The following is a 15012-nucleotide window of genomic DNA, read 5'->3' as shown; positions in this document are numbered from 1 at the left end:
TTTTTGTTAAATATAACCAAGGACACATCCCTCCTCAGTTTTCCTTCTGTAAAGCAAAGGTAATGGATTAATTTCAAAGACCTTTTCCAATTTTTTATTTTGTAAACAGCTATCTTATGTGTCTACCCAACATCAATAAAAACAAATATTTACTGAGCTCTTACGTTATGCCAGAACTGTGCTAAAGCAATTTAAAATTATTTATTATCTTGCTTCATTCCTTCAAGTCTAAGAGACAATTACTGCCATCTTCGTTTCACAGTAGAAGAAAATGAGGCTCAAAGAGTAACTTACCCAAACTCACACAACCAATAAGTAGAAGAACCAAGATTTGATTCTTGATCTGACTCCAAAGCCAAACTGCTACGTGATCTCACAATTTAAAATTTAAATATGGCTGAATTCTAAAGTCTACTATCCATTTCCAACAACTTTCCCCTTTTTTCCCTTTGGGAAAAAAGTAGATACATCCATGGGTGCTCAGTCGCTTCAGTCAAGTCTGACTCTCTGCGACCCCATGGACTGTAGCCCGCCAGGCTCCTCTGTCCATGGGATCCTCCAGGCAAGAATACTGGAGTGGGTTGCCATGCCCTCCTCCAGGGGATCTTCCTGACCCAGGGATCAAATCCATGTCTCCTACATTCCTGCACTGGCAGCTGGGTTCTTTACCACTAGAACCACCTGGGAAGCCAGATACAGCCACATGCCAAGTTAATTTTTATCTAAGTGCTCTGCTTTTAAACAATAAAAGACATCACATTTTTATTAATTTTTATATCAAAGAAGTTACATTTTTAATGCTGTTAAATATTTAAATAACATATACTTACATAGTCACATTGTCAAATTTTCACCAGGATTAAGCAACAAAAAGAAATAGAAGAAAACTATAAATAAACAGATATTGAGATGACAGACTCAAAGAAAGGATGTTTGAAACATGAAATTATATTTTAAAAAAATACACAGTAAAGTAATACCAAAAGAGAAAAACTTCTGTAAATAAATTAAGTGATTCAAATATCTCACCTATATGTTATTAGTGGGTGAAGAGGAATAAATTCTGCTGGCCCAAATTCTATAGAGCAGCCAAATGTAATTAACGTTAGCAATTCACCGTGGCAGGTCAATAAAACCAGGGAGCCACGTTTTAACACACAAGCCAGAAGAAGACTATCGTGAGTCCAGCTGACATCACCTACCCAGTATGACCTAGAAAAAGCAAAACAAGATGTTTAGAAAGGACCCTCTACAATGTCTCTAACAATTTATAATGGCCAAGAAGGGGTGAGATACTTCAAAAAATAAGGGCAAAAGAATGAATAGTAGGCAAATGTCACATACATTTTGTGTATCTTACTTCCCAAGAAATAAGTAAGAAGAAAGGAGTTTGCTCATAAACATCTAGTTCATCAGTTCAGTAGTTCAGTCGTGTCCGACTCTTTGCGACCCCATGAACTGCAGCATTCCAGGCCTCCCTGTCCATCACCAACTCCCGGAGTTCACTCAAACTCACGTCCATCGAGTCAGTGATGCCATCCAGCCATCTCATCCTCTGTTGTCCCCTTTTCCTCCTGCCCCCAATTCCTCCCAGCATCAGAGTCTTTTCCAATGATTCACCTCTTCGCATGAGGTGGCCAAAGTACTGGAGTTTCAGCTTCAGCATCATTCCTTCCAAAGAACACCCAGGACCAATCTCCTTTAGAATGGACTGATTGGATCTCCTTGCAGTCCAAGGGACTCTCAAGAGTCTTCTCCAACACCCTAGTTCAAAAGCACCAATTCTTCGGCACTCAGCTTTCTTCACAGTCCAACTCTCACATCCATACATGACCATTGGAAAAACCATAGCCTTGACTAGACGGACCTTTGTTGGCAAAGTAATGTCTCTGCTTTACAATATGCTATCTAGGTTGGTCATAACTTTCCTTCCAAGGAGTAAACGTCTTTTAATTTCATGGATGCAATCACCATCTGCAGTGATTTTAGAGCCCCCAAAAAACAAAAGTCTGACACTGTTTCCACTGTTTCCCCATCTATTTCCCATGAAGTGATGGGACCAGATGCCATGATCTTAGTTTTCTGAACGTTGAGCTTTAAGCCAACTTTTTCACTCTCCACTTTCACTTTCATCAAGAGGCTTTTTAGTTCCTCTTCACTTTCTGCCATAAGGGTGGTGTCATCTGCATATCTGAGGTTACTGATATTTCTCCCGGCTATCTTGATTCCAGCTTGTGCTTCTTCCAGCCCAGCATTTCTCATGATGTACTTTGCCTATAAGTTAAGCATCTAGTTCACACAACATACCAAGCAGAAATTTACTTACATTCATAAACAAATCATAAGATGAAAATACTACCTAAAAATGTAAAGCTTTTAATTCACTTACATTATAGTCAGAACAACTTCTAATCCTAGTGATATCCATTACTAACATCTATCAGTAGATTTTGAAGGTCAATACCATGCCTGTCTCTCAGGAGCCTGCCAGGGCTCCACTCAAGAGCAGATTCCCTCTTGCCAAAGCCATCTTTACCACTCCTTAACTGTCTGAAATATTAATATTTCTTTCATGGGGACAGAAAATAGCTCCTTCTCATTTAAATGATGGACACCCTAAGTCAAACAGACCACTGAATTGAGACCAGAAAGGAAATTTGGGGAAGAGAAAGAAAATAAAAATGTACGGCTGGATGAACCTGAAAACTCTGAAAAGTCAGAGAACAGCAGAGAAGTGTTCAGAAAAGGAAATTAGAAGAATCCAAGAGGAAGAGGAAATCTTCCTACCCTATAATCCTGCATAGGTCCCTTGCCATCCAAAATCACCACTTACGGTGCTGTCCACCCATATGCAGAGAATGCCAACTTTGTTTAAAAGGCTAAAAACACCCCAGCCTGAGTATATAAAATGATCTTCCCAACCCAGGATTCTTCATTTCAGTCTAAGTCCAGTATTTCTCTACCTAATCATAATCCTACTCTTCCTAAGAAAACATAGAAAGAAATAAACGAGAAAAGAAAATGTGTTCAAGTATCTTCCACCCTATCAGACCCTTCCTGAAAGGACTGAAGGCTTTCCTTATATAAAGTGAAGTTGCTCCGTGGTGCTGACTCTCTGTGAATCCATGGATAGTAGCCTGCCAGGCTCCCTTGTCCGTGGGATTTTCCAGGCAAGAATACTGGAATGGGTTGCCATTTCCTTCTCTAGGGGAAAGTGAAATTGCTCAGTTGTGTCCAACATATAAAACAAACTTTAAAGTCTATCAAGCACAAATGCTAAAAGCTGCATTATCTATCTAAATATCTATTTGTTGTTGTTGTCTCTCAGTCATGTCCAACTCTTTGCAACCCCATGGACTGCAGCACGCCAGGCTTCCCTGTCCTTCACCATTCCCGGATTTTGCTCAAACTCATGTCCATTCAGTCAGTGATGCCATCCAACCATCTCATCCTCTTTCAACCCCTTCTCCTCCTGCCTTCAATCTTTCCTGGCATCAGGGTCTTTTCTAATGAGTCAAGTCTTTGTATCACATGGCCAAAGTATTGGAGCTTCTGTATCAGTCCTTTCAATGAATACTTAGGATTGATTTCCTTTAGGATTGACTGGTTTAATGTCCTTGCTGTACAAGGGACTCCAACATCACAGTTTAAAAGCATCAATTCTTCGGCGCTCAGCCTTCTTTATGTTCCAATTCTCACATCCATACATGACTACTGGAAAAACCATAGCTTTGACTATATGGACTTTTGTCAGCAAAGTAAAGTTGCTGCTTTTTAATATGCTGTCTAGGTTGGTCATAGTTTTTCTTCCAAGGAGTAGGTAGATTTCATGGCTGCAGTCACCATCTGCAGTGATTTTGGAGTCCAAGAAAACAGTGTGTCACTGTTTCCATTGTTTCTCCATCAATTTGCCATGAAGTCATGGGACCAGATACAATGATCTTAGTTTTTTGAACATTGAGTTTTCAGCCAGCTTTTTCACTCTCCTCTTTCACTTTCATCAAGAGGCTCTTTAGTTCCTCTTTGCTTTCTGCCATAAGGGTGGTGTCATCTGCATATTTGAGGTTATTCATATTTCTCTCTGTAATCTTGATTCTAACTTATGCTTCATTCAGCCTGGTATTTCGCATATACTCTGCATGTGAGTTAAATAAGCAAGGTGACAATATACAGCCTTGATGTACTCCTTTCCCAATTTTGAACCAGTCCATTGTTCCATGTCCAGTTCTAACTGTTGCTTTTTGACCTGCATACAGGTTTCTCAGGAGACAGGTAAGGTGGTCTGGTATTCCCATCTCTTGAAGAATTTCCCATCTCTTAAAGAATTCTTTTTAAGAATATTTGTTGTGAAAATATCTATTTAGACACTACTTATCATAGCCTTAAACTTATTAAACTATTAAAAAAGTAAAAGAAAAACACTATTTAGAAATAAAAACAAATCCTTACCTGACAAGAGTAGCTGGAACCACAGGATTCTTATTACTACATCCTTTAAGGCTACCATAGAGAGTAACAAAATTCAGTGTGTTTATAAATAATACCTGAGTTGCCTAGAAAGAGAAAAAAAAGACAACAAAACAATTAAAATCATTTTACTTATATTTCTGAAGACCTAGAGATCTATTATATCAACAAACTATCTTGTCTTTCCCAACTGGCAAGACAATACCAACCATCCGTAACTCTTTTCCCTTTCACACTACATTTTAAGAATATCAGTCACCACTTTGCCCCTCTTTCTTCCTTTTCCATTATCCTCTTTTTGCTTCTGAAGGTCAAATTTTGAGAATTATGGCACCTAATGTAAATAATGTTACCAATTTACAAAGTGAAGTTAGATCAGAATATACCAATGTAAAGAACATAAAGTAGTATTAAAAAAAAAACAAACATATTCAAGGGGGAAAAAAATCTCTAAACTGAACTATACTCTCTCTTTTACAGCTTACTCCCAAGAGAGATCACATTTACTGACCTTTGGGTCTTTCTGATTAAGTGTTACTGCCAGGGTAAGTCCATCTCTTGAAAATGCAGAAATCAGAGCTCCCCTTGACTTCACTGACTCACATTTAGGGATCAGACTGCACAGAAGGCAATCCTGCTGAGCCCACTGAACATGATATGACAGTGATCTAAGAAAGGAATGAAATAATTGAAAACAGGAAGTATAGTAACTTTCATATTAATACATATTTCATTACAGAAAATTGATGGGTCCAGCTATATTCCTTCATATGCATATATATTTGGGGTCTCTTAGCAACTGCTCACAAGTTTTATCCAGGGCACAAAAGAGCAACTGCTAACTAAACAAGGTAAGTCCATATCAGAGTTTTGTATTAATGGCATGTCCTACGCCAACCCCAAACACATGTGCATCCACTAAAAGTTTAGATACACATATTTCTACATTATTACAAATATTTCTGGGCTTCCCTCATAACTCAGTCGGTAAAGAATATGCCTGCAATGCAGGAGAACCAGGTTCAATTCTTGGGTCAGGAAGATCCCCTGGAGAAGGGAATGTCAACCCTCTCCAGTATTCTTGCCTAGAGGATCCCATGGACAGAGAAGCCAGGCAGGCTACTGTCCATTGGTTCAAAAGAGTCAGACACAATTTAGCAACTAAACCACCAAACCTAGTTGTACATTTAAGATTTGTTCATTTGACTTTATATAAATTACACCTGAATAAAGTACTGCTAGCATAAGAAATAAAGAAAATAAACAGAAAAAAAAAATCTCACTATTTTAGTAAATCTTAAGTCATTATATGCTTTTAAATGCATTCTATTTCATTGGGCTTTTTAAAATAAATAAAACTTTTAATTAAAAAAAAAACAAGAGAATTTAAAAGGTATGGTAATAAATTCAAGTAAGTTACATCCTTTTCAAAATTCAACTGAATTAGTTTTCAAAGGAGTTTTTTATAGTCTTAAGATAAGACCATAGCCAGCCTTACCTTTTATGTGTTCTCAATTCCAAGAAGGAAAACAAAATAAAAACAAGAAAAACTTTCTGTAATAAACAAGTAAAATGAAAAGTAAAGAAACAGAACAATACTTATAGGGACAAACGATTTGTAAAGTCTCAAAGGTCAATGTTCACATTTCATTTACTGATCTTATTATGTATTTATGGGCCAAAAGATATTATAATAATGTTTCAAAAGGGACAGAAGAACTTCCCTGGCAGTCCAGTGGTTACGACTCTGCACTTGCAATGCAGGGACTGTGGGTTCAATTCCCTGTGGGGGAACTAAGAAGATTCCATGTGCTGTTCAGAATGGTCAAAAAAAAAAGATAGAAAACAAGAAAGAAGGAAACATTTACCTCACCTTACAGGTGTAAATACATTTTCATGCCACCGAATTGCTAGAAATGTTAACTTCAGGCATTCCCCGGAATAGAAAGTAAATGAACACAAGCAGCAGTCTCCAAATAACTGTAGATAAATTTCATATACTTTAGTATATAATAAATCTGAAAATAAATCAAGAGGATCTAGAAACTGTCATACTGAGTGAAGTCAGAGAAAGAGGAATATCGTATGATATCGTTTTTATGCGGAATCTAAAAAAAAGTGATACAAATGAACTTGTTCATAAAACAGATTCACAGACTTAGAGAATGAATTTATGGTTACCAGGGGGAAGAATGATGGGATAGTTAGGGAGTTTGGGATTAACATGTACACACTGCTATGTTTAAAATAAATAACCAGCAAGGAAAATAGAAAATAAACTCATGCATGAAAGAACAGAAAAACAAGCAAAAAAACAGCCCCACATTTTCTCATAAGTAAGACAAATGAAATATATCAAGAACCTGCTTATACTTTTATTCTTAACATATAGCTTAACATTAAGCTAAACACTAAGAAATTTATTTCTGAGCCAGAAGCATATCTCAAATGGGAAATCAAGGTGCAGTTACTCTCTTAAGAAAACACTGCCATTTACTCTGGCTATATAACTGGGAATATTCTTATATATTTATTTTTCTCTTCTTTTATGGTTGCATATTATTTAAACTAGGGCATATTCATGGGGTAAATAACAGAAGTTCAAAACACAATTTTTAACAATAGCAAAGTGGGTAAAAACATATGCGTCAACACATACAAAGTGTATCACACAGCTATTTAACATGTCTTTTAGTTAATAAATGTGTTATTTACTGGGAATGGGCTACTTAATATCACCAATTCTAGTTTCTTTTTTTTATTATCAAGCTAGTTATATTCTAAAACTAAGGAAAAGTAAAACTAGGGAAAGACCAAGGAAACTCAAAGTTCAAACCACTTTTAATAAAATCTTTTAAAATGGGACCAAGAAATATAAAAATACCTTTTCCACGATAATTTCACCATTACTACAATTAATGATGACTGGAGATATACAGCTATCATTACACATTCTGCTCAACAGCTTCCCAGAAAGTGTCTGCTCTTAGAGTCTGAGGTCTCCACTTCAAGAACACCCTGTCTGATTTGGAATTTACCTCATTTTTTATAAAAACAGCATGCACTACCGCTTCTTTATCTTCAGTGGAAGGCAAAGGAACTGCTTCTTCAGGCATGATCTGGGACCACTGGCCCACCAAGGAAAGGCTTTTGGAAGATAAACCATTCTTGAATTCCAAATGTTCCCAAAGGAATATGCATCCAGAAGGAGTCATAAGCAGAACTCTTTTCCCATTGCCAGATACATACAAGTACAGTCTGGAAGAGCTTGCTAAAAAAACAACAACAAAGTTACTAAACCTCTGAAGTCAGAATTCCTGCAAAAAAGTACAAATTTTATCTATTCTGACAACAAGGAACCTAAATGAGGTTTCCATTCAGAAAGAAAAACTAAGGCATTAATAATAAAAGTACAAATAATATTAACACTTAATCATGTACTCATGTGTGATACTAGGAACCCACTTCTATCACAGGTATGTTAGGTATGCCAGATTTTTCTTCCTCAAGATGAACCTTAGTGTTACAAATAACCAACATCAAAAAATACTTACAGATACATGGAAATACATACAGATATTTACAAAAGCAGAGGTATATTTCTTTTCCTTCTATATATCAAGTTAAATCAATTTAAACAAACAAAAAAACTCCCACCTACTGCAGCTTTAATCATGTCCTTAGGCTTTTCAGTTGCTGGTATAGTTTTCAAACAATCTTGATCTTTGTTCCAGAGGAAAACCTCCCCTGTGGTGAGTACCCCAGCCAGCCAGGCATCTGTTTTCAAAACGGAAACACAATGCTTACAGTCTAACAAATTCCTTAATATTACCCCAAAAATTATTTTTAAAAGCACAGTTAATCTAGCCCTTTGACAATATCAGTACTACTCAACCGTTACTGGACGTTGTTAGGAGTGTAACATCCTTCAACAAAGGCTGAAGACTGGGGATTTTCTTCTTTGTCCTTCCTGAGAGCAAATTAATTTCATTTACGGATTTATCATCCAAAAGAAAAACAGCTTCATTTTCCTAGGAGAAGAAATACATGGAAACTTAAGAGATGCCAAAGTTAATTCAGCCACCTACGTAAGTTATCACAGAAAGGAAAAGAAAGTGACATCTAAGAAAGATGGTATATTTGTACTACACACCATAAAATGAACAATAAGGGCTTTTGTAAAAAACAGTTTTATTTATTTATTGGCTGCACTGGGTCTTCACTGTGGCTCAAGGGCTTCTCTAGTTGTGGCACGGGGGCTTAGCTGCCCAGTGGCAAGTGGGATCTTAGTTCCCTGACCAGGACTCGAATCCACATCCCCTAAACTGGAAAGTAGATTACTGATCACCTGACCATCAGAGGTCCCAACAATAAGGCTAATTATGTACCCTGAAGATGTTTTCATTCTATCTTAAAAGTATGTCTTATTAGAATTACTAGGTAGGATGACCTAGTACTCACACTGAGATTTATTTGAACTTTAAAATTATAGGAGTGTCTTCCAATTCTGCTAGCCCAAACTGAGATATCTGCTGTTAGCTCACCGATCTGAAGAGTAGTATGGGCAAGTTTTAAATTATTTACTTAAATAGACATGGCTTCTCATTTCTGAAGCAGTAGCATGTGCTCGTAGACTTCAGTTTTAGAAAACATCCAGAAAATGTTCTGAGCTTCCTGGAAACCTTCCAGGCTGCTTCATCACCTGCGTGGGTATTCCAAGATTCACCAGGACATGAAACTCCCCAAACATGTGCCCTTGCTCAAAAAAGACTCTGTAGATGCGAAAGCCATGCTCATTTTCAACAACGGCAGAGAGGTTTTCTGGCTGGGCAATCTCAAAAACTGGGACTTGCAGGGTGAAGAAACTGTGTCCCAGAATTCCCAGGAGAGCCCAGAAGATGAGAGTGAGGATGATACACCATCCCAGAACACCAACAGCAAAGCAACAAAGGATGGTGAAGAAGATGAAGCAGGTGATGGAGAAAAGGAGCAAGAAAGTGATGAGAGAGGTGACAAATGTGATCAGACCACAGAAAGACTGATGCTCCCTCCCCACCTCTGCCAGCCTCCTACCATGCAAATACACAAAGTCCTGTTCAGTGGGCAAGTGATCCTTCTGCAGATGCTATTTTATTTTTTAAAGGCTATTCTTCAATCTTCGGAGAAGGCAATCGCACCCCACTCCAGTACTCTTGCCTGGAAAATCCCATGGACGGAGGAACCTGGGGGGCTGCAGTCCATGGGGTCGCTAGGAATCGGACACAACTGAGTGACTTCACTTTCACTTTTCACTTTCATGCATTGGAGAAGGAAATGGCAACCCACTCCAGTGTTCTTGCCTGGAGAATCCCAGGGACGGGGGAGCCTGGTGGGCTGCTGTCTATGGGGTCGCACAGAGTCTGATACAACTGAAGCGACTTAGCAGCAGCAGCATTCTTCAATCTTAGAGGCAAAGCACACATGTAACACATATTACAACTGATACTGTACAACTGAAGAAAAACTTACCTGTCCCAACCAGGAGACTCGTGGCCAGGGTTTTTTGTGCTTGATACTGGTTGAAGTCAAAACTTCTAATCTTATCTCCATGCTTGTTAAGATATCAAAGACCAATTAAGTCAAAAGTCACAAGATGCTGTAAAAATCAAAACAACAAAAAAATGATAAGACCCCATAATATTTACTGAAGATTTTAAGAGTTTTCATAAAGTTTTAGTAAATGACTTTTTCATTAGCTCAAGTTAACTCTCTTTTTAAGGTAAAATGCTGACACTTTATTCAGTATCTAATCTTGAATAGTCAGGCAAAAGGTGTTTGCTTTTTTGATAAGTTATTCCTCAGACTATGAAAATAAACACAAACTTGAAGAATATCTTGACAATATAGTTTCTATGTGATTACTTTCTCATCTTTCCAAAGATGACCACAAAAATACCCCCTACCCCATACACTCTTCTTACACTATGACTTTAACACTCCTCTCTCTCACTGAGAGCTCTGGTCTATGCCTCATCCCTTGAAATTGGGTGGTTTTTTACTACTTTGACTAAGACTAAAATGGAAGTGAGGCTATGCATTTCACAACGCTAGCTCATACAAGGCAATACATCATCTACCTTGTGTGTGTGCGCTTATTAGCTCAGTTGTGTCTGACTCTCTGCAACCTCTACAGCCTGGCCAACTATAGTCCGTCAGGCTCCTCTGCCCATGGGATTTTCCAGGCAAGAATACTGGAGTGGGTTACCATTTCCTTCTTCGGGGGATCTTCCCAACACAGGGACAGAACCCACATCTCCTACATCTCCTGCATTGGCAGGCAGATTCTTTATCTCTGAGCCACCTAGACCGCCCCACACCTTCTACCTTACTCCTGGAATAATTACTGTTGAAGCCTTCAATCACCACATAAGCAGTCAAACTACCCTAAGCCACCGAGCTCTAAGAAAGTCCAAACTAGACCACACAGAAGCGAAGCCCTGAAATAATATGATGTAAAGATGTCCAGCAAGGCTCCATGCTGGGTATGGGGATGGTTTCAATAGAGGCCATGACTCGTTTGTCAGAGCTCTACTGGGGTGACAGGAACATAATCTTGGGTGAATGGTCCATTCTTGAGTGAATCTTGGGAGGATGATCACTGAGGGAATGTGACACAGTGATGTGGAGCCAAAGTGAGGACACAGAAGCCATAATGAAAGGGATCCCACAGAAGAAACTGAGGACACTTTGAGCATCAGAACAAATTACAGTAATGGATTTAAAAATCCATGGACTAAAACGGGAAACCATGAATCCATATAATCATAAAAAAGTAAATTATTAAATTGAATATTTGATGCAAAATGGTATATTTACATTGTTTCAAAATATCCCTATAAAATACTCATTAATTACAAAAGACAAAAGAGTAACTTCACAATGAAGAAACTGGGCAGATTCCATTGTATCTAAGGATCACAATGAAAATAATCAGAATGGGACAAAAGGAAATCACCTGCCACCTAACAGTTAAAAGGAGAAAAACATCTGTGATGACATATGTACAAAGGAACATAATCTGAATCTAATCACAAGTAAATATCAGGCAAACCCAAACCAAGGGACATTTTACAAAATAACTGATCGGTAACGTTCAAAAGTTTTAAGGTTATGAAAGTTGGGAAAAGATTGAAAAACTAGTCCCAAAGAGAAAAACCTGACAACTACACGCAGTCAGTAAATTGTACACTTTATGTTTGCACTATAAAGGGCAATATGGGAGAAACGGAAAAACCTGAATAGAAAGAGAAACTGAGGATTAGATGACTGTGACAGATGAATGTTGATTTTCTGATTTTGCTGGTTGTCTTGCACAGGCCACGGGTATGATGCGGGCAGGGGGGCGGGTGGGGGAGGAGTCTAAGACACTGCATGCTGCGCGGCAAAAAGTAAAGGATAAAAAACTAGTTCATCATTTCAAGAAGTAAAGACAGAGCCCTACAGAATTTGATGATGGATGGCCTTCTGTCTCTTAAAGCTCCGAAAATCACCTCCTGTTATAGAGCGAAGGTTATTTGTGCTGTATACCGACTGGCACTAAAATCACTAATGGTACCTACAGATGTGTGTGCTTGGAAGCTCAGTCCTGGCTGACTCTTTGCGACCCCATGGACTGTAGCCTCGGAGGCTCCTCTGTCCATGGAATTTTCCAGGCAAGAATACTGGAGTGGGTTGCCATTCTCTCCTCCAGGGGATCTTCCCAACCCAGGGATCAAACTTGGGTCTCTTAGGTCTCCTGCATGGGCAGGCGGGTTCTTTACCACTAGCGCCACCTGTGAAGCCTCCAGACGGATACTAATAAACACCACGAAACACGTCAAATTAGTTACTGGACGACAGAGATAAACTCGACCACACAAAATATGTGAGGAGGAGAAATAGGTTAAGTTTTACCGCACCCCGCTCCCCGTATCTTAATTTAAAACACACTGGCAAAAGCAATTTCCAGAGGAATAATCCAAGTTGTTCGGTGGTTTGCACCACAGACGAGCCTAAGAAATCACGTCCATTCCCCGGCGCTCAACTTATCCCCCACCAATGTCACACACAGGAGTTGGCCCACGACCACCTCTCATGAGGCATCCCCAGGGACCCCTCTGAGATTCCCTACCGGACCGTGCGGGGCAGCGCGGGCCTCCACCCCCGCGAGCTGCCACCGCGGCGCCCACCGGGGACCGGGCAGGAGCTGGAGGACACCGGGCCGAGGTGGAGCCCGAACCGGACTTCGTTCCCAGCCAGCCGAGGGCGACCCCGCACCTCCGTGAGGCTGAGGATGCTGCGGCCGGAGAACGACGCCGGGGTAGCGGGTAGGGGGCTGGGTGGGGCGGGGGATGGCGGGGCAGGGGAGGTAGCGGGCGCGCCAAGACTCGAGAGAGTGAGGGGGCGGAGGAGCCCGAGGACGCGGCGGGCCGGAGGGCAAGGGGAGGAGGCTGGGGCCGTGCGAGACGGGACTCTGCGGGAAGTTACCTCCGCCAGGGCCTGGCCCGTCCGGGGCAGGAAGGCACGGCGAGGCCGAGATGAAGGAGGGCGACGGAGACGGGCGGAGCTGCCCGCCCCGACGCAAGCCTGCGCCTTGGCGACGGCGGAGGGCGGGGAAGGGACGCGGGCGAGCGCCGCCAGTGCGCCTGCTCCGCGCCGGCAGGGAGCGCGGGCAGGAGGCTGGAGGCGTTCCCCAGTCTTTCTCTCCGCCGGGTCTCCCGGGGTTCCCGCCCTCGTCCTCCCAGCGGTCCTGCGCCTCCGCTGCCTCCCCGCCTGCGTCTCCTCTGTCCCGCCGCCCGTCCTTCTGCTCAGGGTCTCATCCTGGGCTGCTGGGGTCGTTCTGTTTCACCTCCACGATGTTGCGTTCGTTCCTCTGACACACACCTTTGAGTGCGCAGGCTGTGTGTGGCGCTCTCCAGAAAACCGTTTCAGTTCACTTCACTCGCTCAGTCGTGTCCGACTCTTTGCGACCCCATGAGTCGCAGCATGCCAGGCCTCCCTGTCCATCACCAACTCCCGGAGTTCACTCAAACTCACGTCCATCGAGTCAGTGATGCCATCCAGCCATCTCATCCTCTGTCGTCCTCTTCTCCTGCCCCCAATTCCTCCCAGCATCAGAGTCTTTTCCAATAAGTCAACTCTTCGCATGAGGTGGCCAAAGTACTGGAGTTTCAGCTTCAGTATCATTCCCTCCAAAGAAATCCCAGGGGTGATCTCCTTCAGAATGGACTGATTGGATCTCCTTACAGTCCAAGGGACTCTCAAGAGTTCTCCAACACCACAGTTCAAAAGCATCAATTCGTCGGCACGCAGCCTTCTTCACAGTCCAACTCTCATATCCATACATGACCACAGGAAAAACCATAGCCTTGACTAGACGGACTACTTCTTCACAGTCCAACTCTCACATCCATACATGACCACAGGAAAAACCATAGCCTTGACTAGACGGACTTTTGTTGGCAAAGTAATGTCTCTGCTTTTCAATATGCTATCTAGGTTGGTCATAACTTTCCTTCCAAGGAGTAAGCGTCTTTTAATTTCATGGCTGCAGTTAACATCTGCAGTGATTTTGGAGCCCAGAAAAATAAAGTCTGACACTGTTTCCACTGTTTCCCCATCTATTTCCCATGATGTGATGGGACCAGATGCCATGATCTTCATTTTCTGAATGTTGAGCTTTAAGCCAGCTTTTTCACTCTCCTCTTTCACTTTCATCGAGAGGCTTTTTAGTTCCTCTTCACTTTCTGCCATAAGGGTGGTGTCATCTGCATATCTGAGGTTATTGGTATTTCTCCCAGCAATCTTGATTCCAGCTTGTGCTTCTTCCAGCCCAGCGTTTCTCATGATGTACTCTGCATATAAGTTAAATAAGCAGGGTGACAATATGCAGCCTTGACATACTCCTTTTCCTATTTGGAACCAGTCTGTTGTTCCATGTCCAGTTCTAACTGTTGCTTCCTGACCTGCATATAGGTTTCTCAAGAGGCAGGTCAGGTGGTCTGGTATTCCCATCTCTTGAAGAATTTTCCACATAACCGGCTAATATGTAAACTGTGAAAGTGCTGCACTCGATATGCCAGCAAATTTGGAAAACTCAGCAGTGCTCACAGGGCTGGAAAAGGTCAGTTTTCATTCCAGTCCCAAAGAAAGGCAATGCCAAAGAATGCTTGAACTACCGCACAGTTGCACTCATCTCACACGCTAGCAAAGTCATGTTCAAAATTCTCCAATCCAGGCTTCAACAGTACCTGAACTATGAACTTCCAGGTGTTCAAGCTGGATTTAGAAAAGGCAGAGGAACCGGAGATCAAATTGCCAACATTCGTTGGATCATCAAAAAAGCGAGAGTTCCAGAAAAACATCTATTTCTGCTTTATTCACTATACCAAAGCCTTTGACTGTGTGGATCACAATAAACTGTGGAAAATTCTGAACGAGATGGGCATACCAGACCACCTGACCTGCCTCTTGAGAAACCTGTATGCAGGTCAGGAAGCAACAGTTAGAACTGGACATGGAACAACA

At 41.2% G+C, this 15012-nt stretch overlaps 2 protein-coding genes and 1 non-coding gene across 11 annotated transcripts in view; 2 read left to right on the top strand and 1 right to left on the bottom strand.

Annotated features, from left to right (window-relative positions):
- The window catches only part of CPLANE1 (ciliogenesis and planar polarity effector complex subunit 1), a 108284-nt gene extending 95260 nt beyond the window's left edge, over positions 1 to 13024 (bottom strand). For 8 of the 9 annotated variants that reach the window (XM_059878889.1, XM_059878893.1, XM_059878891.1 and 5 more), the window contains exons 1-10: positions 12973 to 13024; positions 12066 to 12300; positions 9976 to 10102; positions 8363 to 8498; positions 8125 to 8244; positions 7506 to 7738; positions 6341 to 6447; positions 4979 to 5135; positions 4450 to 4553; positions 1030 to 1212 (exon numbers count right to left, since the gene is read on the bottom strand). In XM_059878889.1, coding sequence (XP_059734872.1) covers positions 1030 to 1212; positions 4450 to 4553; positions 4979 to 5135; positions 6341 to 6447; positions 7506 to 7738; positions 8125 to 8244; positions 8363 to 8498; positions 9976 to 10056 — 1121 coding nt within the window. In that variant the 5' untranslated portion in view covers positions 10057 to 10102; positions 12066 to 12300; positions 12973 to 13024. The remainder of the gene's footprint in view (positions 1 to 1029; positions 1213 to 4449; positions 4554 to 4978; positions 5136 to 6340; positions 6448 to 7505; positions 7739 to 8124; positions 8245 to 8362; positions 8499 to 9975; positions 10103 to 12065; positions 12301 to 12972) is intronic. The other variant, XM_024981491.2, reaches the window with a different exon arrangement.
- LOC132343195 (uncharacterized) lies at positions 11963 to 13745 on the top strand. The gene is made up of 2 exons (XM_059878818.1): positions 11963 to 12015; positions 12595 to 13745. Exons 1-2 carry the CDS (start codon positions 11963 to 11965, stop codon positions 13460 to 13462), a joined length of 921 nt encoding a protein of 306 aa, XP_059734801.1. The 3' UTR covers positions 13463 to 13745.
- On the top strand, positions 13110 to 13179 carry MIR2360 (microRNA mir-2360). Its single transcript, NR_030946.1, has one exon. It is a non-coding gene; the product is annotated as a microRNA mir-2360 (primary transcript).
- Positions 13746 to 15012: the final 1267 nt, after the last annotated feature.

This window comes from Bos taurus, chromosome 20 (genome assembly GCF_002263795.3).
Source record: "Bos taurus isolate L1 Dominette 01449 registration number 42190680 breed Hereford chromosome 20, ARS-UCD2.0, whole genome shotgun sequence".
Lineage (NCBI taxonomy): Eukaryota > Metazoa > Chordata > Mammalia > Artiodactyla > Bovidae > Bos > Bos taurus.
This window is presented reverse-complemented; position numbering and strand designations above follow the sequence as displayed.